The 27,938-nt window shown below is 48.4% G+C and overlaps 1 protein-coding gene across 1 annotated transcript; it reads right to left on the bottom strand.

Annotated features, from left to right (window-relative positions):
* Nucleotides 1-2,769: 2,769 nt before the first annotated feature.
* On the bottom strand, nucleotides 2,770-27,832 carry LOC135811892 (uncharacterized). Its single transcript, XM_065325133.1, has 11 exons — nucleotides 27,557-27,832; nucleotides 24,438-24,698; nucleotides 23,272-23,439; nucleotides 21,620-21,703; nucleotides 16,516-16,803; nucleotides 15,858-15,983; nucleotides 12,546-12,718; nucleotides 11,263-11,419; nucleotides 9,183-9,335; nucleotides 7,872-8,015; nucleotides 2,770-4,565 (listed from the first exon to the last, which is right to left on the bottom strand). Exons 1-11 carry the CDS (start codon nucleotides 27,723-27,725, stop codon nucleotides 3,580-3,582), a joined length of 2,709 nt encoding a protein of 902 aa, XP_065181205.1. The 5' UTR covers nucleotides 27,726-27,832; the 3' UTR covers nucleotides 2,770-3,579.
* Nucleotides 27,833-27,938: the final 106 nt, after the last annotated feature.

Raw genomic sequence — 27,938 nt, 5'->3', positions numbered from 1 at the left:
TGCAACTGTGCTTGAAGGGGACGGTTGCACTTTTCGTAGCTCCGTTTAATCTGAGTTTTCAGTCGTTCCTCTTAGGCTGTGTTTACATGAGGCGTTTCAACCCGGGTTGAGTTCGACCCGGGTCAGATTTCAACCCGCCATGTGCATAAAATGAATGGCGCGTTTACATGACGCATTGCGCTTGACCCGGGTTGAAATTTCGCCCCGGGTTGATTTCAACCCTCCCCCCAAGGGGAGGGTTGAAATCAACCCGGGTCAAGAAAATCGTACAAACGTACTTCTGTGCGTATCTCGCGCCAGGTTTGAACGGCACTGCAGATGCAAATTTCGCGCGAACGGATTCACGTGACCATACAGGATTGTAGAAGTGGACTTTTGGCGGCATATCAGTATTTGACCCGGGTCAACTGACTTCATGTAAACGCTCACCTCTTTTGTCTATCGTACAGACTTTCAACCCGGGCTGAACTCGACCCGGGTTGAAATTTCTCATGTAAACACAGCCTTACTAGTCTTGCCAAGGGGGTGGCTCTGGGTCCACCAGAGTTGCCCCTGGCGTATTTCTGAATTTGCTGGGGCGAGGGTTCCGCGACGCGGTCGCCAAGGCAGTGTCTTTTCAGTCACGACCGTTGTCGTCCTCGTCTCTCCATTCGCGGTGGTGTAGCTGACCCCCGAATGGTTTCAAACTGCGAAGCTCGGAGGAGTACAGTGCAGTCTAGTGGTGGCAGAGGCATGAGCTGTGAGTGGAGACGGTTGCTGGAGATGGATGGTGATGCAGGGAGAAGAGTTAAGCTGTGTTCACAACTGGCGCGTGTACGCGTGAAACCACGCGTTTGTGCGTATTTTTGCTGGCTTTTGGGGCGCCATGCGTACGGAAACGCGCCGAAATGGAACTTCCAACATGTTGGAATTTTCAGCGCGTATCAGGCGCGTATCAGCGTACATGCCAGTCACTTTGACTGGCGGGGTCAAAAAATTAGTACTCAAAGGTGTCGCACGCGCTAAATACGACTCGGATTGCTGTTTTTTGTGAAAGGCTGAGCGCGCGTTTGGGGGCGCATGAACCGCAAGCGTACCGCGTCCACGCGCCAGTTGTGAACACAGCTTTACGCAGCCGGACGCCGCGTGGGAAATTGTTTGAACCTGCAATTTCAGTTCGAGCGCGGTGGACTTCTAGACGATGTCCTCATGGCTGTTTTTCAACGCTTGGCCTATCGCTGATATCCCTGCGTGGGATGTTCTTCCAGTGGAGTCCAGGTGGGACTTCGGGTGCCCACACTCCATCACCTGGTTGATTGTTTCGGAACTGCAAAAATAATTATTGTTTCCTATTTTGTGCGCATCTCTTGTCATCTCTCTTTTCTATACGTCGCACACCAGATGTACTACTATCGCCCTCTTTCTCTTGCTTTCTCTCCCTGCTTGCTGTTTTTTTGTTTCTGTTGCCACTGTCCCTCATCATACCCATGCTTGGGTGGTGGGCGGCGTGACCCGTTAGGGTAGCTGCCAATACAGTACGACTCCCTGATGTATAGAGAGACTTTCTTGAAAGAAATAGGGAGACGAGGAGGAAATGAAATTAGAATGGATGTTAGTTGCCGATTAGGTGACAGGATGCGTCAGTAAAAACATACTTTGGAAGAGACATCCCGTCGTTTCCAAAATAGGAGTGAACGGGCGAGTCAGCGCCGGTCACAGGAAACGTCGGCAGAGAGATCCCGTCGACTCCAGAACGCGCGTGCTCGGCAGAGTCAGCGCCGTTCCAGGAAACATTTCCATCAGTTCCCACAACATGCACGATGAGCTAAGTAACAAAGCATAGCGTAGGGCCCTGAGCTTCCAAGCTCTCTCGTTTAGAAAAGCGATCCTGTCAGCTTTTCTATTATTGTGTTCACATGTCCTATAGTCTGGATCGGCTGGTAGACTCTCTGTTCTCGATTCACACTGTTACCCGGCAAAAACGTTTGCGCCCGTTTTAGTTTGCGATTTGCGAGCACAGACACATTTTCACCTGGAGATGTTTGTGATTGGAATCATTTTCCTCAGTTTCTTTACTGCGGCTCTACAGTTCGCACCGGCTCACTTTGGCCATTTCACACCCATTGCGAAAACAGCGAAGGATTCCACATCGCAAAAGGTTTCCTGGTTGACAGTAGAGGATCATCACTATTTTCTCCATTGCCTGTGCCTGGAAACGTTCAAGAGAAACCGGTGACACCTGTTCGGCGAACTTGTTATTTCGCTTGACATCCATACCTGCATACAATATACCCGAACTTCGGTTTATCCAGACAACGAAGTGACGACGGGCACTTCGGTCTGCCGCCGGGCGCTCTTTGGGCGAGTTTCAGTGGAAATATTACTACTCTTTTGTCACTGTTTCTCAGTGTGGAGATAGTAGTGACTGGATGAACGACGTAGCGAATATCTATGTCCTTTCCCCCCCCCCCCCCATCAAAATGTATGTGTTTCGGAGTTACGGACAGTGCCCGGTCCTGGACCACCCAGATAAATGAGGCATTAGTGTACTAGAAATAATAAAATACTAAAGAACTCTTCCTCTCCTCTCCTCCATGCGCTCTCACAGCCGACTCGCTGCTACCCTCGGTAGCCATTACACACACCAACCAGTGAGTCGGCTGTGAGAGCGCATGGAGGAGAGGAGAGGAAGAGTTCTTTACATTTTATTGGCCGAATAGTACCGTTCACCATTTGAAATAAAATACTAGTTCTACTTATTCCTGGAATGAGATCAACGGAATTATAACGGATGTCTTGGTCAATCCGGTATGTGAACTCTTGGCATATAAGTTAAGTGGGTGCAATGGGCCAGTGTCAAGAATTCCGACGAGCAAAAATCGCAAGGAATATATAAATGACGACAACGCATAGACAGTGTCTGCCGGGGTGGGAAATTAGCAAACAGGAGAAACGTGGGCCAGGACAGATGGCCAAGCCAAAGCCACGCTGTGAGGCTGGGGGGGTTACACAAGGGGAAAACCTATTGAAAACGTTGCCTGCAAGCCACAAGAGAGAGAGAGAGAGAGAGAGAGAGAGAGAGAGGGCTGGGGTTGAGAGGCCAAGGAGAAGGCTACACACCTTGCAAAGGCCTTGGGGATTGATTACTGAGCGGCAATTAGGGGCAAATCAAATTGTGGCATTAATGATGTAGTATAATTGCGAGCATAAGAAAATGCACGAGTGTTCAACGGGAATAGGAGAATAAAATAATTATAATAACTGAGGAGTAGACGTCATACTTCATAACGGTTTAAACTGTATAGACAGCTGCAGTTGTGCACTCTATTTGTGTGTGCGGCATTGGACTGCTCTCTGCGACAGCAAACAGTTGATGACGTCATCAGACTACCTACCAAGAGTTGTTGGCATGGCGACCGAGAAGCAGCCAGCGTACCGAGCTAACGGACAAGCGCAGCTGTGGAACGCCACGCCGTCCACACGCTACGGGTTGCACAGCTTTGAAGAGTACAATCAGGTGTTGGTGGCGGCGGCTGTGCACAACACACGTAGTCACCAGTAGTGCTGCGAACGGCTTGGGCCCGGTTTCTCCCTGGCAGCTCACAGCAGGGCGCATTCGCTGGACACGCTCCCCCTGGGCGACGTGTTACTGTAGATACCCGGCAGCGTGCTGCAATTGTCTACGCTTTCTTTCTGCCGCAGCATGCAATGCTGGGCTATGTCCTGCTCGTACACGTTTTCCTCCTCTACTTCGGTCTGGCGGCAGATTTCGATATCACCATACTCCTCCTCGCCTGGATTGTCGCCAATGTAGATAATTTCTGATGGGTCCTGAGCGGCTGGGCTGGTGATCCGCCCGTTCTCATCGGAGCTCGCGTTAAGGGTGAAGGCAGTGTCATTCAACAGCCCCAACTCGCTGCAAACGCTGCCGCGCGGAGATTTGCCAGCGGCACTGCCCGGCGTTGGAGCAGGATCTCTCTCGCCTGGCAGTATCGGCGCTATGCGCGATGACGGTGCATCCACGATGTCGTACTCGTCTTCGTCGATGGATATGACTTGGCCATTGCCGTACAGCGCTTCATTCTGAGCAGCTGCAGTGGCGGCGCCAGCCGTAACCGGGGTGCTGCAGTTCGACGCATTCGTCTTGCTTCTTGTCACCGATGCACTCTTCTTTCCCTTGGCCGTTGCTGGGGTGCTGCCGCTCATGGCTTCTGTTGCAGCCGGTACCTTTGATGGCACTCTCGATGCTGGCACTGGCGGTGCGTGGCCTTTCCTCGATGCTGGTTTGGGAGCGGTGGCAGAAGCGGTATCTATTTTCTTCGGCGCGGGTATGTTGTCGTACACTTCGTTGGAGTCGACGCTGTCCTGCTTGATCGACTCCGAGGCCTGTTTATCCGCCGGAGGTCTTCTCTTCTGTGGCGGGATGTTGTCGTAAATTCCGTTGGAGTCCACGCTGTCCTGGGTCTCCACGGCCGGCCCTCGTGCCACCGCTGCATTCTTGCCGGCCAGTGTCTGCACGGAGATGATGTGATTGGAATTGCCGTTGTTGTAGATATTCTCTTCTTCTTGCTGCACGACAGTGTGAACTGCAGCAGCATCAGATGAAAAACAAACAAACAAAACTCGCATTATTTGTTGATGCCATCTTCAGTTGGTCCGTCAAATAGTAGTGGTATTTGTTTTTTTTCTGGTCACAAGAAAAATCTCCGTGGAGCGTCCGTGTTCTAAAAACAAGAAAAATCTACCACAAAAACTCGCAGGTTGAGCCAAAAGTATTCATGTACAAAGAAAGGACCAACATGTTAGTCACAACTCGTAACTTATTGGCCCTTTCTCTTCACACAGACATAGCCTCTCAGTTTAGTTTTAACTTCAACAATTTTGAAGTGTTATGCAACTTCTTTTTGAAGAAGAGTCTCCAGTGACCATTCACTTCTAGTCCAGGTATGGTATACAGGGGTGTCGAAAGGTATATTTTAGTGTGGTGCGATCAGCCATTTGAAGTACATTTCACTCGTGGGGAGAGGGGTGGCTGAGCGGAAAATTTTGGAAATTTACATCCCAGATAAGTGTATTAATAATTATTTTTATTCATTCACAGGGCACCTGGGAAAAAAAGTGGTACGGTCAATACCGTGGTGACCGCACCGTGTCCGACGCCCGTGGTATATCCAAGGCCAAATAACTGAAGAAAAAAAATTTGTGCAGGGTCTTCAGGAACTATAATATTTTTGGTCATATTCAGCAAAAAATTAACCTTAGACCTTTCATAAAAATCGGTGAAAAATTCAGAAAGTGACAGCCTTTCAAATTTTTGTTCACGAGTGCTATAACAACTGAAAGCAGTCCAAAACAAATTCTAAAATTGTATGGCGCATAGTGCCCATTGTATGGTGCATAGTGACTCAGTGCCCAGGCACTTTGACATTCTGAGCCCATGAAGAGGTGAGGTGCATTTAACAGTCAGGTGGTTAGACGAATGCCCAGAATTGCACCAATCAAGTCAATGGTCAGTGCCACGATAAAGTACTTGTAGCCAAGACTACAGTACAGTATCAATACGACTTCCACGTTGGAGACTGAAAACAAAATTGTGCACGCTACACACAAACACACACCGTGTACCATGTATACGCCTGTCGCAAGCGATGTACGCAAATCCGCAAATACACCGGATGTGCACCCACACATTTTCTCTTATAGCAACGATAGCGAACAAGATCTGAATGAGACAGACCAAGACAAGCGCCAGATAACTGTCTAATACACACAACTGGTGAAGCCATGTGAATCGGCCACCAATGCACACCTGGTACGCACGCGCACACACACACACACACACACACACACACACACACACACACACACACACTTGTACTTGTACTTGCTCACTGCCAAAACTGGTCACGTGGGTCTCCCCGGGAGAGGGGAGAGAGACTCAAAAGGAATCTTGGAAAGATGACTCAATTGGCCATTGAACCACCCAACGGCCGACACCCCCTGAAATCCCCAAACTAGGGTGGACTTGAAATGATCCCACTTATGGGCTCACCACACCTCAGTAAGTGGGTGAGGACAAGGTGCAGAAAAAGGATTGACGGCATCAGGGTATCCGTCCCGGGATCCAACTGCAGGTACCCCCAGTGAAGGTAATACTCGGTACTAGTGTGGGTGGCTAAATCAGAGTGGATCTGATATAAGCTTCACTAGCACCATTGATTACACAAGAATTAATCTAGCCAGAAGCAGTCCATGGTTAACAGGTATATATACTTCAAATAGAAAGTATATGAACACACACACACACACACACACACACCTTGACCTTTGACGCCCATCGCCGGAGGCGATGATAGCAATGCTACGGCAGAAGCCATAGCAACTTGTGCTGGGATTACACCATTCAACAGCTTGCAAGGCTGAAAAATTGACCGTCACTATTCAGCCCGGTCTACACCATACAGCTATTTGGAGTGGCATTTTCTGGCCAGTGAATCCCTATTTTTGGTCTTTTTATTTTAATTTTTAATTTTTTTTCCCGCACACACATCACACCACATACTCTGGCATGCACTGGCTGTTGGTAACCACCCAGGAGAATGAAAGAAAAGTCAGGAAGAGCCTGAGAAAGAGAAGAAAGACGTGTGTGACCATAATCGTCGGGAATCGAACCCGCAATCTATCGATTGGAAATCGCTGCACATACCACTGCACCATATGGGACACACACACACACACACACACACACACACACACACACACACACACACACACACACATGCACATGAGGATTCAGGATTTCCTGGTGGTATGCACCGCTGCGGTGAACAACGAATGGCGCGTGTGACAAATCTGCAGGTTCGAAGCGCAGCGCCAAGTTCGTTATGGCGCTAGTTGATTACTTATGCACGGTGCCAATTTACGAATATACAGCATATCCGAGGTAATAATACTGAAGTTTCACGATTTTTTAATACCAAATGTCTTGCTTTCCTTTGGCTGCCACAAATTGAAGAACAGTGTCAATTTTTTGACAAATTCAAAATAAGACTGCTTTTACTGCTTTCGCCCTTGAGGGTGGTGGTGCTCCTATGCATGCAGAACACTCAGCTGGACTGGATCTCACCCAAAGCACAAAAAGTTCTAACTCCTTTCTATGGTGAAAAAGGAGAAGGACAAAATGTTACTAACTGTCCACCAACGTAACCAGATCTTATACAGTCTTTTTCACCATTCACAGTTTAATTGGCTCACCATCCGAGTAAAACTCCTTTCTATGTTGGAATCTATTCACGCCATGGCGTTCAATCACGAAGTTAGTTGCTCGAAGTTTCAACGGCAACCGCTTCCTTCACTGAGATGCATTCTCTCACAGGACCGGCGGAAGCAATTTCTGATTGGTCCGGCCATACCCTAGCCTTTCATACGCTGTGTATGATATGGCGGGTATACACATGATCTCCTCAGCAGTAAACTTCACACGTCGGTGGCCAAAAAGCTGATCCAGCCATGGCCTGACCAGCCGTACCGATTCCGACGGGCCTGCCTCTTACTCACTCTCTTGCAGTCAAGGTACTTCCCTGACTGTGTGGCCTGTCTCATCACCCCCCCCCCCTCCTGCGCCTCCCCCGCCCCCGCCCCACCCCTATACCAACGTCTTTCTCTGAATTTTCCTTCAATTTGAAATGGAGAGTGCTACAACGGCACGTGAAAATATTTAGAAGCCCAAAAAGATATTTTCAAGATTTGGGTGAGATGCGCTCAGGCTGAGTTTTACACAACCGTAGAAGCGCCACCATCCTCAAGGATCTATGGCATGGATTCAATGCACAGAATGAGGAATGTTAGTGGTGGAAGGCAATATTAGCGATCGGACAACGTGCGCGGCTTACCTGGGCCCTTCTTCAGAGGCAGACATGGCTCCGGGTCTGGGTCTGGGTCAGAGGGGACCGGCTGTGCAAATGCTGCTTGTCTTAATTCCTGAGTTCTTTTCTTCAGCTGCTCTACACCTTCCTTCACACTTTCCTTCACAGTTCCTGTAGCCACGCAAAAAAAGGAAAAGGAAAAAAGTATGAGAGCTAAGCGTTGCATGTGTGTGTGTGTGTGTGTGTGTCAGCAACAACAATGTGAGAATATAGGAAAAGGTGATAAAAACCAAAAATAGAAATAAACGCAAGCAACGCAAGTTGAGAAAACAATGTAGAGGGCACAGAAAGGAAATTTCACTGGTTATCGCAACACAAGTCGAGTAACTTCATTTCAATGACGTCACTGGTTGAAGCGCATTGTTGAGCAGAGATTGAGCTGGATAGTATAGCTATGAATTCAAGCCGAAAGCAAATTTCGGTAGAGGTTTCTATTACCAGATTCTGTAACCCCTGCCCCCTGTTTCCATATGATTGTAATCACCTTAGGCCTGCAGACGTTCTGACTGGTAAGCAAGAGCACCCTAATTTCAGAAATTTTCGGTGTTCAATATTTTCGGTATGAGGGCAAAAAGGCCAGGTTAGGTGAACACTGAACAGAAATTTTAGGTACAGAGAAGCAGTTCCCAGACCAGCCTCCAAGCAGGAGGCAATAACGATCGCCGGTGCGTGGGCTTATGCAGGGCCAGGACCTTAGAACACATCATCCACTCACACAACCTTGAAGCATCTGAGTCGCAATGTCTGGCTGCAAACCCAGGCAAGGCACTAGTTGCTCTTGTGGTACCGTGTTTCCCCGAATATAAGTCGCACCTTTTTACACTAAACTTCAAGGGAAAAGAAGGGGATGCCACTTACAATCGAGAGTGACTTCCAATTTATATGCATGTACTGAAACAATGTGGATCCAACCTCAAAGTGGGGATGCGACTTACAATCGAGTCCGCCTTACAATCGAGTCTGCCTTTATACAACCGGCGAGATACGATACTTACACAGTGCCAGCATAGACCAAGCAGCAGAGAGCCTGACAAGACACTGAACAAGCAGAACTAGTTGTCTGGAATTTATTTTAGTCTTTCCGTCCCAGGCGTGTTCGGACTAACGTCGATTTGCCCAGCTTTTCGACATGATTATTATGGGTCATGAACTAAATCTTCAACCGGACAAGCTCCCTTGCTTTGGCATTGGACGGAATTATTCACCGGCAAAATGTTCTGCCTGTACAGCACAAGAGGCATCATGTGTTTTCCAAGACTATAACAAGCCCATACACACCTTGAAGCCTGATACGCATCTGATTCATCTGTTCAATGTGCTCAGGTGACTTCTTCTGGACAACAAGGAAGCTAACGGTGGCGATCAGAGCAATACCCAGTAAAGAGCAGACGGCGGCCAATGCCCCATTTGCAGAATTGCTCAATTTCGTGCCTGGATCACATGCATATGCACATGCACATGTACGTGGAGAGACAGACAGACAGAAGAGAGAGAGAGAGAGAGAGAGAGAGAGAGAGAGAGAGAGAGAGAGAGAGAGAGAGAGAGAGAGAAAGAGAGAGAGAGAGAGAGAGAGAGAGAGAGAGAGAGAGAGAGTGAGATAGAGAGATAGAGAGAGAGAGAGAGAGAGAGAGAGAGAGAGTGAGAGAGAGAGAGAAAGAGAGAGAGAGAGAGAGAAGAGAGAGAGAGAGAGAGACGCACACACATATAGACACAAAGAGACAAACACAATTATGTTCAACCACACAGACACACACGCTTGCCTAGTCCTATATAACTAGACATGCAACGTCCGGTACATTGTGTGAGAAAATACTGAACTCATCAGTAGCTGTATCACACTTCAACCCAGTCCCTTGACAGACAATGCGGTTGAGTGCCTCAGAGAGCGCTACTAGGATCCACTGTAGCATCAGTGCCAGGCTTGGCATACCGTCTCAGAAGAGTGGGATGACATGGTGACTAGTATGCAATGTTACCTGATCCTGGAGAACAGTCACTGCAATTTGTGTTGGCTCGCGGAATTAAAAAATAAATAAAGCATCTCCCAGGCAGCGTGCTGCGCTTGAATTGGCAACCATGTTGCAGGAGTGAGATGACGCAATGGCTAGTATGCAATGCTACCTGGAGAACAGTCACTATATTGGCTGGCGGAAATAGTTTTAAAAGATTCTCCCAGGCAGCGTGCTGGGCTTGACATGGTGGTATATACGCAATGCTACCAGAGCCGGACAGACAGCCGGACAGACAGCCGGACAGACAGCCGGACAGACAGCCGGACAGACAGCCGGACAGACAGCCACGAAATTGTCTGATGGGAATCTCCCAGACAGCACTCTGGCGGAGCACCCCTGGCCTGGTCCGCTGCCTACTGTTCCGACTTCCGATATCCAGTGGCCGTGCTGAGAGGATCCGCTTATCGACGTTGAGGTACATCAAGACCAGCTAGCAATGGGGATTTTCTGGTACATGCCTTGACTCCCTGGTACGAATTGATGCTCAAGGACCAACCCTGGGCAAGTGGCAACCAATAACGGCTGTAACTCTCTGGTGGAGTGACAATCGAGTACCAGAAGATCAAACGACCTTAATAATTATAAGCGATCATGCTGTATGCTGTCCTCCTCTCTATCTCTGCAGAGCCAGCATGCTGTGGAGCCGTTTACCATCATCTCCCGCAGCGCTTCCATCACCAACATGCCCGAACAAATCTCTCAGCCAGATGATCACCTATATACTCACTAAGCTGTTGGCATACCAACTCCTTGACTTTCGGAATGGCTTCGACTGGGATGTGGTATGTATTTCCTGTGTTACCTCTTTGCTTGTTACACCCTTGCTCAATGGCACACACAGTACTATAACAGAGTAGCAGGATAACAGCATAACAGTACCTGTATGACAGTATGACAGTAGAGTTAAACCAGTCAAAGCAACTACTCGGATAAGGCGACCACCTGTCCCAGACGACCACTGCAGGCAGGACCACCAAGGGATGCTATTTCCAGCCAAATGACCCTGGACCTGGATAAGGAGTCCACCTGGTAAGAGAGACCGCACTTTGAAGGTCCCTTCAGCGGTCGTCTTAGACAGGTTTCACTGTATAACATAAATATACAACATGGCAGAGGATTGAACTCGGATGGCGAGCCAATTAAATTATGGTGAAAAAAGGAGAAGGAAAAATGTTACGAATGAATGTCTCGGTACTCCTTGTCAGTTTTGTGCCATTTTTGTTGCACTCGCTGCCACTGTATAAGATCTGGTTACATGGGGGGACAGTTAGTCATAACTCGTAACATTTTGTCCTTCTCCTTTTTTCACCGTTGCACATAACTGCAGTTGTTTGTGTGCCACGTACCTGCTTCACCAAACCCGCCATGGCCGGCCGCTGTGGCGATCACGACATGGAATGCGCGGACAGTGCCACGAGAGTTCCGTGCAGAGCACGATACCCATGTAAGATCGGACTTAGGTATGAAGAAGACTTGGCTATGGGTGACTCCATCAGCCGATACCTGCAACACGAGATAAGGAAGGATGGTAATCGCAGACTTATGATGCTGCATGATGAACAGCATTTGTGATGCAATAAACTGGTCATTACAAAACCGAGGGGAAATCCTAGTGCGGTGTGTGTGTGTGTGTGTGTGTGTGTGTGTGTGTGTGTGTGTGTGTGTGTGTGTGTGTGTGTGTGTGTGTGTGTGTGTGTGTGTGTGTGTGTGTGTGTGTGTGTGTGTGTGTGTGTGTGTGTGTGTAAAGTCACTTCAATCAGCTGCGTGGTGGATACCAGGCTAAAAATAGTGGCGGTCAATTCATCAGCCTTGCAAGCTGTTGAATGGTGTAATCCCAGCACAAGTTGCTATGTCTAACATAGCTGTTCGCTATCATCGCTTCCTCGATGGGCAGGTCTGAGGTCTGAGGTGTGTGTGGTGCCAGCTAGTTTGGTTGGTGGGTACACTTATGCCAGATAGTGCTGGGTCTGCTGCCGACCGGCTCGGCTGCTTGAAGGTGTAATGTTGTACCGGCTACCGTTGTTGGTTTCAGTGTTCACTTTATTTCTATTTGAAGCATACATAAAGTAGTGTAGCGTAGAAAAGCATGACCCGTATAGAAGCATGACTTGAATAGAAGCCGATGTTTTGAAGAGCGCCGTGACACAGAAGCATGATTTGAATAGAAGCATACGTGCAAGTACATGTATGTGCACACTACATGCATGACAATGTGCACTGCACAGTGTAGACTGAAGATGGTGACGTAGAAGCGTGTTTTGAATAGAAGCATGTTTTGAATAGAAGCATAGTTTGAAGCCCGGTTTATACGGCTGTAAGCACCGAGGGGAAAGCTTTTATACGCGACATTACGGTACCTGTTAACCCTGGACTGCTACTGGCTAGCTTAACTCTTGTACAATCAATGGTGCTAGTGAATCTTCAATTGCCAAAATGAAGTTGTACATGCAATGTTGGACAGTCAACATCTTGCAGTAAAATAACAACTCGGCGCCAATAGCGACACCATCTTCACACCGTTTCAACAACTCGCAAATAGCGGAAAATCGCACACAACGGCACCTATCTCGTGCACGATCGGGCGGTCGCTGTCATCATTCGCAAGGTTGACCGTACGTGTGATGCTTACCCAAGTATTCTTGGCAACATTGGGACCGTCAAGGGGCGTGCTAGCATTGCTGTTCTCCCACTCAATGCCCTCTAGTACACGGCCGCTGAACGAACAGCGCAGCAGAGCTCCTTCACCATACAGAAGACGGTGGAACCTGTGTTGCTGCTTCGGGCTCTTCAGGCTGGGCAGAACTACAGGTATAGGCACACACCAAGGTCACACAGAACAAAGTCTCAGGAAACTCATAGCTAAACGTTGGTTTACTAGTGCAGTGTGGATCGGCTATAGAGTTGTCGGCTATAGTAATATACCTCTTATAGTGATCGTACTCTCAAATTCATTTTCGTAAACCACCCCTTTCTATACATATCGGATCGGCTGTAGTAATAATCGGCTATAGTAATATATCGGCTATAATGATACGATTTCTTTGTCAAAAAGATCTTATTGCATACATTTTTCATCGGCTATAGTGATGATCATAAAAACTTATACATCGTACTTGGCATGATCTGATCGCGGCAGTCAGGAAGCGCTGGTACGACCATGATATCCCTTGGAGGAAAGTCGAAATGTTTGGCGTTGGCTGTGCTTGTTGTTCCGGAGCATCCTCGAGCGAGAGCGGAGGCAGTAATGAGTACCAGCGCTGAAGCGCTACTGTGGTCTCCGCCGAGATGTTGGAGAAGGCATTCAGGTAACAGCAAAGACGATCAGGGACGCGGAGAAGCTTCTCCGTGACATACGACATCACGCGTCGATCGACCTGCCACTTGGAACGGTTTCAGCGGTGATGAGTCGAGCAAAGGCGACCCTGACTGAGACTCTACTCCCACTAATCGATCCTGTAGATATTGTTGATATGTGGATTGAATATGTTGAAGTGTTTCTTTTCCAAGAGAACACATTTGTTGAGCACAGCAACTCCTTCAAAACTCATGTCAAAAGTCACGAAGTTTTTGTTTCCGCAGGAAGTAGCTTGCACTGCGCGTACTGCACGGTCACATGCACAGCACGCTTCTGCACGCTTCACTGATTCGAATGACACCATACACGCATGTGTCAGGCATACCTAAGTATGCATATCGCCAAGAGTACATAAACAAGAGTGTGCAACTCCGGATCTCTCCTGCACAATCTGCAGATACTCCCGCCCACGGCGGAATTTTTTGTTGACGTCACCTTTTTTCAGAAGAACGCGCATTTCGCCGCAGAGCAGTGTGAGAGCACGTGCTGGGCACCGACCTTGTAGTGTAAAGCCGGCCAAGAGCACGAGGGAAAACTTTCCGAAAGACTCGCAGCTCGTGCGTCGTCGAAAAGATTACGTCAACAAAAAATTCCGCCGTGGGCCAACCCATCCGCGAGTTGCACACTCTTGTTTATCTACTCTTGATATCGCCTGTAGTAATATATCGCCTATAGTGATATTTTCACGAAAATCAAACACCAACGCTTTAGCCGATCCGTACTGTACCGGCATCCCTCTTATACACCAGCACCCGCTTTAAACAAGCATAATTTTCAGCAACCGAAATGTCCTTTTCATGCACATTGCAGCAGAAAATTATAATTTTTGAATCCAGCACCCTCCCTAATCCAGCACCCTCCCTAATCCAGCACCCTCCCTAATCCAGCACCCTCCCTAATCCAGCACCCTCCCTAATCCAGCACCCTCCCTAATCCAGCACCCTCCCTAATCCAGCACCCTCCCTAATCCAGCACCCTCCCTAATCCAGCACCCTCCCTAATCCAGCACCCTCCCTAATCCAGCACCCTCCCTAATCCAGCACCCTCCCTAATCCAGCACCCTCCCTAATCCAGCACCCTCCCTAATCCAGCACCCTCCCTAATCCAGCACCCTCCCTAATCCAGCACCCTCCCTAATCCAGCACCCTCCCTAATCCAGCACCCTCCCTAATCCAGCACCCTTCCTAATCCAGCACCCTTCCTAATCCAGCACCCTCCCTAATCCAGCACCCTCCCTAATCCAGCACCCTCCCTAATCCAGCACCCTTCCTTATCCAGCACCCTTCCTAATCCAGCACCCTCCCTAATCCAGCACCCTCCCTAATCCAGCACCCTCCCTAATCCAGCAGAATTTCCGTAGCACAAATGGTGCTGGAATATAAAGGGACTACTGTAGTTTAAACCCCTACTCTCTGACCAACCCCTACTCTCTGACCAACCCCTACTCTCTGACCAACCCCTACTCTCTGACCATCCCCTACTCTCTGACCAACCCCTACTCTCTGACCAACCCCTACTCTCTGACCAACCCCTACTCTCTGACCAACCCCTACTCTCTGACCAACCCCTACTCTCTGACCAACCCCTACTCTCTGACCAACCCCTACTCTCTGACCAACCCCTACTCTCTGACCAACCCCTACTCTCTGACCAACCCCTACTCTCTGACCAACCCCTACTCTCTGACCAACCCCTACTCTCTGACCAACCCCTACTCTCTGACCAACCCCTACTCTCTGACCAACCCCTACTCTCTGACCAACCCCTACTCTCTGACCAACCCCTACTCTCTGACCAACCCCTACTCTCTGACCAACCCCTACTCTCTGACCAACCCCTACTCTCTGACCAACCCCTACTCTCTGACCAACCCCTACTCTCTGACCAACCCCTACTCTCTGACCAACCCCTACTCTCTGACCAACCCCTACTCTCTGACCAACCCCTACTCTCTGACCAACCCCTACTCTCTGACCAACCCCTACTCTCTGACCAACCCCTACTCTCTGACCAACCCCTACTCTCTGACCAACCCCTACTCTCTGACCAACCCCTACTCTCTGACCAACCCCTACTCTCTGACCAACCCCTACTCTCTGACCAACCCCTACTCTCTGACCAACCCCTACTCTCTGACCAACCCCTACTCTCTGACCAACCCCTACTCTCTGACCAACCCCTACTCTCTGACCAACCCCTACTCTCTGACCAACCCCTACTCTCTGACCAACCCCTACTCTCTGACCAACCCCTACTCTCTGACCAACCCCTACTCTCTGACCAACTTCGCCATTCATCACACCAGCAACAGAACTCCAAGTAGGAACAATATCTCCAACAACTAAGCCAATCACTGATGAACAGGCTGGAAATTGCGGCTAACGGCCCTGACTAAATAGCCAAACAACAAACAAACAGAACATTATTGTGTACCGTAGGTTGTGTTATGTTTTCTTATATTTTACTTCAACATAACATCACATGCTCTCTCTATCCTGCATTCAAGATTGGCATACAAAGAGTAATTGGAAAAAGGAAAGTCGAGAGCTCATGATATCATACCAATTTCTACCTCCAAGCACTCACCATCACAGTTCCTGTCAGCTGTTTGTGGGTCGCCTCCCGGACAGACACAAGTTGCAGAGTATGCAACTGTGATCGTGCATTTGGCCGGCGGATTGCAGACAAGCTTGCCTGATGTACACGCATCCTCTGAAACCGAGTCACGGCACAAACACAACAGAGCGGGCGCGCGCGCGTGCGCGAGAGAGAGAGAGAGTGAGAGAGAGAGAGAGAGAGAGAGAGATCAATATTGCTCGCCGGTGCCAGTGCTCTTGCAAACAGGTACAATCACAACATCATGGCATATGTCTGATTGTTATCAGCTCCCAGGAAGTACAGCTGCACAATGCTCCTGCAGTGCAACCTTCGACATTAAACAAACGATCCGAGCACAGAACATTCTAATGGGTACCTTCTTTGGCTAAGGTCTAAAAACATTGATTGGGTCAAACCTTGTAATCTCTACTTGTTGACTCTTGTCTAGATGTTGGAAACCCAGGGATAGCAGTGGTTGCAGTGTAAAATTATCTACCTCACGTGCCAGCAGGTATTTCTCTCAAAAAACGTTTTTTTCCAAATAGTTTAAAAGCAGAACAACCCGAGATACTACTACTACGGACATTGTCATGTTACAATGGCCAGAGTAGCTGTGCATGTACATTCACCATCTTCACAGACTTACGGAACAGGCAGAAAACAGGCTGACGATCAGCGAGGCGTGCGGCCCACGTGGAGGTGCCGTTGCTCACGTGAACTCTGCCTTCCTGCGTGAAGGACGTCAGGGGCGTGCGCTTAGCGTACTGCTGCCCGAACCTCCGCATAAACGTCTGCGCACACGGTTGCAGCTGCTTGGGCATTATAGTCCACTCGCCGATGCTTTTATCAATCGCGTCACAAGCGGTAATGCCGTGTTTACCTGCCACTGGAGCAGATGGTAGAACCAGTCGGAGTCGTTTTCCTTGACACCAGACTGGAAAGCATTAAGTCACAGAACAATGGCCGATCAACAAGCAACACTGTACCAGCAAACCATTAAACATTGCCCTCAAATCTCTTCTCTAGAGGGGCTTCACATCTTCGTCACGTGACAACATTAATCCGTGTGGATAGTGACAATAATGGCATGTGGACATTGGAACCAACATGGCCGTCATCATGTGACCTTTCAGGATTTCCGGAAGAAATTTTGATAGGTCCGGTCACATCATAGCCTTTCTTTTGAAATCCTTTATTCTCACGATGGCCTGTTGCCAATAAGGGAAGAAGAAATACAGCCACGGGGATCGGATAAAGAGAAATCAATTCTTAAATTAATAATGCAATGTATCCATACATCTTCACTCTCCAATCTTCAAACGGTCTCTGGGCTACTCCAATCACTAAACGGTCTCTGGGCTACTCCAATTACTAAAAGAAAAAGAGATCTTAAATTTTGACAGGATTGGGAGAACTTCAAATTCAAAGGATCAATTGGGGAAGTGAACTGCCTGAAAAGAGAAAAATCGCCAGACCCACCAGGACTCGAACCCGGGACCTTGCTTGTCATGAGCAATGCTCTAACCACTGAGCTATGGGCCGGGCTGACCCTAGAAGGCGCTGACATGTCTTTCACTCCAAAGGCAGCTCACAACACGTGCCACACAAAAGTCATACTGACGGCACTTGGGTCTTTCTCTCCCCCCCCCCCCAGGGGACCAACCACGGTCAGTTTCTGGACCCTACCAGAAGTGAAAAGAGAGTGATACATTTTGAAAGGATTGGGAGAACTTCAAATTCAAAGGATCAATTGGGGAAGTGAACTGCCTGAAAAGAGAAAAATGGCCACACCGGTCCTGGTGGGTCTGGGTCTGGCGATTTTTTCTCTTTTCAGGACGTTAACTTCCCAAATTGATCCTTTGAATCTGAAGTTTTCCCAATCCTTTCAAAATTTAGCATTCTCTTTTCACTTCTGGTAGGGTCCAGAAACTGACCGTGGTTGGTCCTCTGGGGGGGGGGGGGGGGGGGAGAGAAAGACCCAAGTGCCATCAGTATGTGTGGCACGTGTTGTGAGCTGCCTTTGGAGTGAAAGACATGTCAGCGCCTTCTAGGTTCAGCCCGGTCCCATAGCTCAGTGGTTAGAGCATTGCTCATGACAAGCAAGGTCCCGGGTTCGAGTCCTGGTGGGTCTGGCTATTTTTTCTCTTTTCAGGCAGCTCACTTCCCCAATTGATCCTGTAGATATTAAATTATTCAAATTTTCCGGCAAGGCCCATCTTCAGGAAGATGGGCCTTCCTGAAGATCCTTCCTGATCCTTCCTGAAGATGGGCCTTGCCCGAAAATTCGAATAATGTAATATCTGAAACTAGGAAGGAGGCAGAAAATATTACAAAAAAATGTATTGCCTACACATGCATCTACGCAAGAATCACCACCAGCCAATTAGGACATGTGTCAAAGTATTGAACGTTTTCGTTCCCTTCTTCTCAAAATACTACAGGGAATGATGGAAATTAGCTAAGAGACTACAACTATAAGGAAAAGAAGTTCAGAGATACATCACTCCAATTATGTGTAGAAGTGACACGAAAAAAATTGATGTGAAGAGTCAAGAAAACAACATGCAAATCCAATAAGTGACAAAAACGTAGTGACACGAAAAAGAGAGAAAATATCAAGAGATCAAGGGATCTATTTCGCACCTTCACGACGAACAGTGCCAAACAACTGCAAGGACAACACATTCTCCTTCTGAACACAAAGCTCAGGGTCTAACTTACGTATGTACAAAGCTTCCAACACGGCAAGATGTAACAAAGACCTACCATGCGACAAAACAGAGAATTCATCATCGGAATTCCACTCACGACAACTAGCATTGCCCGACAGGTGACACTTGATTGCCGAGGTTCTGTTTCCCTGACCTGACGACTTGGAAGTTGTCACCTCCGATCCTGCCGCTTGCCAATCTCTCCCATTACGCCCTGCATCCCTGCAATTCCGATTGCCTCGGTCGACATCAGTGTGCTGCTCCACGTCCAGTCTGGCTGCTCCACGTCCAGTCTGTCCTGCTTCCGCGGTCTACCTCGTTTCTTCACATTAACCGTTGTTGTCACTTCCAGTATTGGTTCTTTGGCTCCTCATCAATTCGTGTACTCAATTGGCTTCTGGTGACTGGTCCGGGGCTCGATTGTTCAGATGTCAGTTTCAGTGGTTTCCGTATCGGTCTCTCCTTCTTGTTGACTGTTGTTCGGGTTGGCTCCAGCCCTGTGCCCGACGAAAAGGAGGAGGGGTCGGCAAGCGTATCCACAGCGGACTTAGACGAGTCCACCTCAGACACAGACCGCACCGGACACTTCGGCGGACGACCACGACCACGCCGAGGCCGAGAACCATGTGCAGCTACAGGGACAAGATTCAACGGTACATGTTGACGAATCCGTGCGCCCAGGTGCGGAAAGGTTCTACCTACGCACTGATTTTCATAATTTTGGCACTGAAAGAAATATATTAAATTACTTTTGCTTAGGGTAGGTAGAACGTCCTTCTTCACGCTGAATGCACGGGTCATCCCAAAGATGACATACAATTTGACACACAGATAAGAGGAACAAACAATATTCCGCACCTCCTTCTCGACACGCGAAGAACCGGCACCAACCCATGGCAAACGTAGTACCACAGGGCATCTTCCGGCCCAAAAGTCCAAAAGTTCTTCGTCTTTTCCATGTTCGGTTTCTGGTTGATGAGTTTCATTAAAAATGTCTTTGGATAGCCATTCTTTGTCATTATCGTTAAGAGTCGTTCTAGTTCCTCGTCCAGCAGATGAGGGGAACATATCCTATGTGCACGGTAGGCAAGGGCCTTGACGATGTGTGTTTTTGGACTTAGTTGGAGTAAAACTTGACCATCGGATATACAAGCCTGTGAAATTTGGCTTTCTATAAATGGTCGTGTCCATGTTGTGCGTATCCATGTTACGAGAAATACTAACATCCAGGAAAGAATGGGTATCATTATTTTCAATCATCTGATGCTGGATGTAAGGAGTTGAGAGTTTCCATGAACCTACACAGGTTTCTTTGTCGTCGTCGTGACAATACATCTTGTTTTGCAAGGCTCAATGTGACAGTGTGTACAGGCAGCAGCAGCAGTACAGGCTGAAATTTTAATGCAGCTCTAATGTGCTTTGGCCCTGGGAGGCCGAAATTTGGACGCGATGAAAAATTTGTGGAATTACAGCACGTTGTTGTCACAACACAGAATCAGAACAGCAACCGAGCAATTCAAGCAGAAGCTAGAGCAGCAGCCTCAGCAGCCACAGTAGCAGCCTCAGCAGCCACAGTAGCAGCCTCAGCAGCCGCAGTAGCAGCCTCAGCAGCCACAGTAGCAGCCTCAGCAGCCACAGTAGCCACAGCAGCCACAGTAGCAGCCTCAGCAGCCACAGGAGCAGCCTCAGCAGCCACAGTAGCCTCAGCAGCCACCGTGAGTAGCAGCTTCAGCAGCCACAGTAGCAGCCTCAGCAGCCACAGTAGCAGCCTCAGCAGCCACAGTAGCAGCCTCAGCAGCCACAGTAGCAGCCTCAGCAGCCACAGTAGCAGCCTCAGCAGCCACAGTAGCAGCCTCAGCAGCCGCAGCAGCCTCAGCAGTCGCAGCAGCCTCAGCAGCCACAGCAGCCACAGTAGCAGCCTCAGCAGCCACAGTAGCAGCCTCAGCAGTCACAGTAGCCTCAGCAGCCGAAGTAGCAGCTTCAGCAGCCACAGTAGCAGCCTCAGCAGCCACAGTAGCAGCTTCAGCAGCCACAGTAGCAGCCTCAGCAGCCACAGTAGCAGCCTCAGCAGCCACAGTAGCAGCCTCAGCAGCCACAGTAGCAGCCTCAGCAGCCACAGTAGCAGCCTCAGCAGCCACAGTAGCAGCCTCAGCAGCCGCAGTAGCAGCCTCAGCAGCCACAGTAGCAGCCTCAGCAGCCACAGTAGCCACAGCAGCCACAGTAGCAGCCTCAGCAGCCACAGGAGCAGCCTCAGCAGCCACAGTAGCCTCAGCAGCCACCGTGAGTAGCAGCTTCAGCAGCCACAGTAGCAGCCTCAGCAGCCACAGTAGCAGCTTCAGCAGCCACAGTAGCAGCCTCAGCAGCCACAGTAGTAGCCTCAGCAGCCACAGTAGCAGCCTCAGCAGCCACAGTAGCAGCCTCAGCAGCCACAGTAGCAGCCTCAGCAGCCACAGTAGCAGCCTCAGCAGCCACAGAAGCAGCCTCAGCAGCCACAGTAGCAGCCTCAGCAGCCACAGTAGCAGCCTCAGCAGCCACAGCAGCAGCCACAGTAGCCACAGTAGCAGCCTCAGCAGCCACAGTAGCAGCCTCAGCAGCCACAGTAGCAGCCTCAGCAGCCACAGCAGCAGCCTCAGCAGCCACAGCAGCAGCCACAGTAGCCACAGTAGCAGCCTCAGCAGCCACAGTAGCAGCCTCAGCAGCCACAGTAGCAGCCTCAGCAGCCACAGCAGCAGCCACAGTAGCCACAGTAGCAGCCTCAGCAGCCACAGTAGCAGCCTCAGCAGCCACAGTAGCAGCCTCAGCAGCCACAGTAGCAGCCTCAGCAGCCACAGTAGCAGCCTCAGCAGCCACAGCAGCAGCCTCAGCAGCCACAGTAGCAGCCTCAGCAGCCACAGTAGCAGCCTCAGCAGCCACAGTAGCCACAGCAGCCACAGTAGCAGCCTCAGCAGCCACAGCAGCAGCCTCAGCAGCCACAGTAGCAGCCACAGTAGCAGCCACAGTAGCAGCAGGCACAGTAGCAGCCTCAGTAGACAAACCTACTTTGATTGCATCTTGTGCCGTGGTAGTCCTTGTCGCAGTTGCATATATTCTCAGTGCTGGACATCTCCCCAGCTATGCAGGATCCTGCAGGAAATATCGGTGTTGACAAGAATAGGCAAAGCAGTTAGGGCTGTCCGGCATTATCGATACTTTTCACGGAACGAAAAAGTTTAGTTTTGACCCTCCTTCCCTCACCGATCCACCCCTTCAACGAAAAATATATTGACTTGACAGCTAGAATGGATTGATTTTTCAGCTATCCATAATTTTCAAAACGAAACTCTCCTCAACCCACCCACCCACCCCATAAACGGAACTTCTTCTCTTCATGAAAAAGATTGATAATTACGGACGGCCTCTTAGCATTGAACAATTGTATGGTGGAATAAAAAAACTGTTCTGAACATTTCTTCCTTTTACATTTGTATCCCAAATCTATCTCTCTCTCACATATAGTTTAGTTATAGGCCACTCACACGACGTGCAGACTCGCTTTTATCGTACCGTTTCCAAGGATATTTACTCGCATATGATTAACTTGGACACACACGTGCAACTGATTTTTGAACTTAGAAGAAGAAGAAGAAGAAGAAGAAGAAGAAGAAGAAGATATTCACACAAAAAAAAACAGTGGAAAATAAGCTTGATCCAGCATTATACAAATGCAATAAACACCTTCAAGTTGATACAGTGAAATGAGAATAATAAACACAGCTCACATCTTCCCTGAACCTGTCAGACAGGAGCAGGGTTGACGCTGTGAAAGAGGTCAGTGTGAAGAGTACTCTCCATATCCTAGTGTTGCACACTCTGGTGGACGCATTGCTTGGAGAGAGAAGGAGAGAGTTGGAGATCGTCCGCGATCGGGGCCAATGAGTTGGGAGACGGGTTCCCTCACCAACTATCCACTCATAACGATGCAGTATCGTTTGCGAGATCTCCAGAACGTACAGTACATTGGCAAAGAAGAACAATATGAAAACTGAATACCAAACGGCAACCAAACAACACCAGAACTCAGCGCAGAAGTAGCACACCAAACTCCAAAGCCATCACCACGCAGGTTCCACCAAAGCGGATCCGCGAAAGCGGAGAATCCGCTCGCATTTTTTTTGGCGTAGCGAAATCCAAACTTTCCGCCAAAGCGAAACTTACGGCGGGGGGGGGGGGTACTCGTTGGCGAAACCGCCAAAAAAGTGCATGTGTGACCGCGCCCTAAACAACAAAGGCTTGTTTTTGTCCTTTAATAGTCCGAGCACGATTTTGTTCCCAATACAATTATCTCTCGTCCTATCTCATGTCTTCAGCACACTTGCTGTCATCATCAATGTGTCCTGCAGGTAAGTAAAGGGTGTAGCCGGGGTGCTGCTGGAACTACAAGAAAGTGTGCGTTCAACGAGGATTACCATGGCAACTCCTGTGATCGCGGTAAGATTACCACGGTGACTCGTTGTGATTGCATTAATTCTCCGTATCTCAATTTTCTGGCAAAACAGAGAGGGAGTTAACAATTTTCATGTTTGCTTTCTCTTCACTTACATAAAGGCAGAAGAAAAGTTTAAGCTAGCCAGTCTAGAAAAAGAGAGTATCTTCATGCTCGCTTGAGACCAAGTCGGACTGAGCTCTAAATCCATCACGCAGACAGCACTTACGGCTGAGACACAATGGCTTATCAGGCAACACCCATCCTTCACGCTCCTTACAGCTGGCACGGTCAATTGTAAAGTACGCATCATGACAATTTGCCTCAATCTGGTGGGAAATCGTTGTGATACTCAGATTTCCATTGGCAATTTGAAGTTGTGGACAATAGTTCACACCTGCAGATAGTGACATGGAAACAAGCAGTATAAACTCGGATGTTGAGCCAATAATAAATGTAGAAAGGAAAAGAACATAATATATATGGATACGAGTTGAGAGCAAGTGTCCACCACTGTGACTAGATGCTATATACAGCCAGAAAGTGCAACAAATAGATTTTTGGTTGGAGGAAAGCAAATCAGCACACGAAGCACAGAAGCCATATAACGGTACTGACGTTCTACACCTAACTGGCAATCAGCTCTAACACATCTTGGAGGCGCACACCAACAGCCTTCCAGCGCGAAAATGTAGCGCCCCTACCCATTTGTCGATTTTTGTGTTTTTCAGGGAATGGTGTAAACACAAAAATGCAGTCACTAACAGAAGGTTCATAAAAGGCTCACTTGTCCGGGGTGAGGTGGGGGGGGGGGGGGGGGGGTTCAGCCCTGTACATTGCATTTTTGCATGGCAAGACAATTTTGGAAAATGGAAAAAATGCATGACGAGGTCCATAACCCCAAGAGTGTGCAACCCTGTAAATGGGTATCCGCGCGGCGGAATTCCAACATTACGTCAAACATGATGTACACGTTCATTGCGCTTGTACTACTCCCTGGTTCCAAGCACCGTGGAATGCGGAGTTTTGTCCTTTGTGGCTCGGCGGCATGACCTAATGTTGGAATTCCGCCGCGCAGTGGGCCTAAAGCAGCCAGGCCCCAGTTGCACACTCTTGGGGTTATGGACTCTTGATGTCATTGTACAGTGTTTGGGGGGGGGGGGGCACATCATGTGACTAGTAACGCCAGGCATGGCATACTATCCCGCACATGCCACGCATCGCACCTGAATACCGTACCGTACACCTGAACACACCAGTTGGCTCTCGTCACTGGCGTTACTTCAGTTCGAATAACAAGCACGATGGCCTAGTTCTTGCAAACTTGCAGGGCACTGCAAATCCTAGATACTGGTAGTTACGGTATCCGGCCTGGTGGCACCCGCACAGACTTACGTCGCTGGCACAACACGTCGGGAGCTGTTATTGACGGGTTGGTCACAGTAGTGTAGGTAATCTTCCTTGGTACAGTGTCCACCCACGTCCATATACCACCATAGGCGCCACGATAGATTGCACACTCCACTACGCCGGGTGTCAACACCTCCATCTGCTGGCTCCGACAGAATAATTGAGAGTTGTAAAAATTGTACCGTATCCCGTCAGACGAGCGAATCACAAGAAATTCACCGCCGGGCGCGCGGCAGTAGAGCTTTTCTGTCACGAGACGATCAGTCATAAGAACAGAAACAGAACATGTCATGCTTCCGTTGATTTCACTTCCTCAAAATTCAATATGTGAGTTGCAACACAAAAGGGAACACAGCATTGCCTGTATGGAAGACTACTGCAAAATCAGACCATCGAGTACTGCTATGTGTTTTACCATGTTGAGGCCAAGTAAAACATTTGATTTTTATCGTCTGCGTCTGCCCCAATTTTTGGCCCGCCCGGCCTCAGTTTTTTTAAGTACACTGTTTGTGTACGAATCTAGGGGCGTACTTGACTTTTTTGGGTGGGCACACTTTTCAAGCATGCGCTGCTCACTGCAACACGCGTACATGCACTGCATGCGTTTTTCACCTCTACGTTCACGGGCGTAAGAATTTTACGTGAAACTTCACCTCTCTAATACCATGGAAAATCCTGAAAAATGTCCTGCGCACGACTTTCAGCCGCGGCTGACTCTCAGACGGTTTGTTTCAGCCACAGCTTGTACAAGTGGCCAGAAGCCGAAAAACAAAATTAATTCTAATTATTTTGAATGCGCTTGAAAGTTGGAACACACCAATTATACCGCTTGCATGTCTTTATTCTATGCATTTTCTAATACAATTTCCTGCATCTTTCTGTGAGAACCGGACCTAAGGGACGGTGAGAAGGCAATCATGCCTGTGCAATTATTGGTGAAGTAAAATAAAAGTCAAAAACAACAACAACAACAACAACAACAACAACCGTACACTTAAGTACGCAACTCTGTATGCTCGTGTGGCGACCACCCCTGCCCGTACACTTAAGTACACAACTCTGTATGCTCGTGTGGCGACCACCCCTGCCCGTACACTTAAGTACACAACTCTGTATGCTCGTGTGGCGACCACCCCTGCCCGTACACTTAAGTACACAACTCTGTATGCTCGTGTGGCGACCACCCCTGCCCGTACACTTAAGTACACAACTCTGTATGCTCGTGTGGCGACCACCCCTGCCCGTACACTTTTAAAGTAGTCATTAACCACTAGGCCCTGCCCACCCAATTCTTCCTCACTCTTTCTCCTTTCTTAAACTATTATCTCTTATTGGCAACTGGCTATCGTGAGAATAAAGATTTGAAACAACAACAACAACAACAACAACAACAACAACAACAACAACAACAACAACAACAACAACAACAACAACAACAACAACAACAACAACAACAACAACAACAACAACAACAACAATCCCCGTGCCTGTAATTATTTTTCTCTTATTGGCCACAGGCCATCGTGAGAATAAAAGAATTCAAAACAACAACAACAACAACAACAACAACAACAACAACAACAACTCTTCAAGACTGCACCCGGAACCTACAACAGAGTGTCACAGCAGCTGGAGACTGGCTTCAAAGATGGCACCTGCTGGGTAACACAAAGAAAACAGTCATCCTCCCGTTCTACCACAATACCCCCCCCCCCCTAAACAGCTACCCCAGATCACCCTCAGGAACAGTCCGCTTACCGTAGCACAAAAACACTAACACCTCGGAATAATCTTTCAGCATGACCTCCGTTGGACGGAGCATGTTGAATACATGAGCCAGAGCACGCTAAAATATGACCACAGACCAAAAATTCGATTTTCAGCTTTTTGTTCAAAAATGATCTAACACACCTAATGTTCGATGTCTGAAAGTTTTGGATTGATCTGACACGTCTAAGTGTTGCTACAGTGGTAGTATATGTTGCACTGTTGCAATTGCGGAATTCTATGTACAGCAATGGGATTGCCATTTTTGCACACAATTGATATGCCCCTTGGTTCATCCTTTCCGGGTCAGTTCCTCTGTCCAGGGTCTTATAGCATGAGCTGACAGATACTCAGCCACATCCGAATTGTCTATAGGCAGCTGAGCTGGGTGTCCGAAATACCTCCTGTTTGGCCAAAAAGGAAAGGATAAATCGTGGGTTTTGATAAAAAAATCGATTCTGGCTTCCTAGGAAAATTGTTAACCATGGGAAAAGGCCTGAAACCTGGCCGAAATTCTAACTCCTTAACGGCTGGTCCAATTGTTCCGAAACCTTCACAGAACAATTTGCTGTGTCCTAACAAGCCATTCTATGTACTTTGTTGTCCAAATTCCCCTTATCTTCATACTTTTTAAGACCCAAACCTGATTGTAAATCTTTTTGAAACAGACTATAAGGTCCATAGCGCAACTCTGCGTGACCATGAGAGCATTTTCACATACTTGTACATATTGTGCTGTCGGTTCATGTCCGGATAATTAGAATGCCTGGATAATTAGAAGATTTTTTCCTGGCATTTTGAGGTTCAAATTATCAGGATTTTTTTACGAGAAACCACGAACCTCGAGAACAGAATACTGCATGATAGAGGTGGTTGCAAACGCAACTGTGGTGGTGAAACTGGAGCATCTCCGCCGACCTGAGGTCTCGGCTTCATTGACACTTCAGTGCACCAAAAACTGGGGTGCAGTAGGCACAGGGGGAGAGGGGGGGGGGGGTAATTTAGGATTCCACCTGCACTACTTAATATATGTTCTCTTGCTGTTGTTATTGCTTTCTTCAATTCTATGTAGGTATGCATGTGCACTTTCACAAAAAAAAATACTTGCCTGGATATACCCCGGTGAGTGTGTGACCCAATGATGTACAGATTATAAATTGTCTGAGGATTGCCTTTGCTTTGCTGTGCGCATGAAACGCAGCATTACAACAATGGCCTGGCCGGTTGTTGTCTGTTCTCTTCTGCCTTTGTTGTTTTGCTCTGTCCTTGTGGTGTTGAGCACTTTGGTCAATCTTGGAATTATCCCTATTGTGCACATAAGGAGATCAAGTACTTACTGAGTATGCAGAGCGTGATGGTAGCAATTCCGGTCGGGTCAAAGCTGCCATTATTGTACAGGACACCACCTCCATACGAATTGACAAAGTCGGCCAGCACTGGACTCTCTGCTCCGAAGCCAAACTTTTGCAGTAACACCTGTGCGCACGATTGAAATTCCCTGGGCATCAGGGTCCAAATCCCGCTATTGCCATCGAGTGCCTTGCAGGTGGCAATGGCTTGTATGTAGTCCACCTGTTTGCGCGATGGAGCTATTCGAAGCTGCTTTCCCCAGCATGTATCTATAGAAACAGACACACAAAGTATCGGACCGCTCTTGATTGGGGATAAAATCTGATTCAGGCAAACGAGCAACGAAAAACCTATTTTCGGGCCACGGCT

This window comes from Sycon ciliatum, chromosome 3, assembly GCF_964019385.1.
Source record: "Sycon ciliatum chromosome 3, ocSycCili1.1, whole genome shotgun sequence".
In the NCBI taxonomy this organism is placed as follows: Eukaryota; Metazoa; Porifera; class Calcarea; order Leucosolenida; family Sycettidae; genus Sycon; species Sycon ciliatum.
Note: the sequence above shows the minus strand (reverse complement) of the source record. Positions and strands in the feature narration are given on the sequence as shown.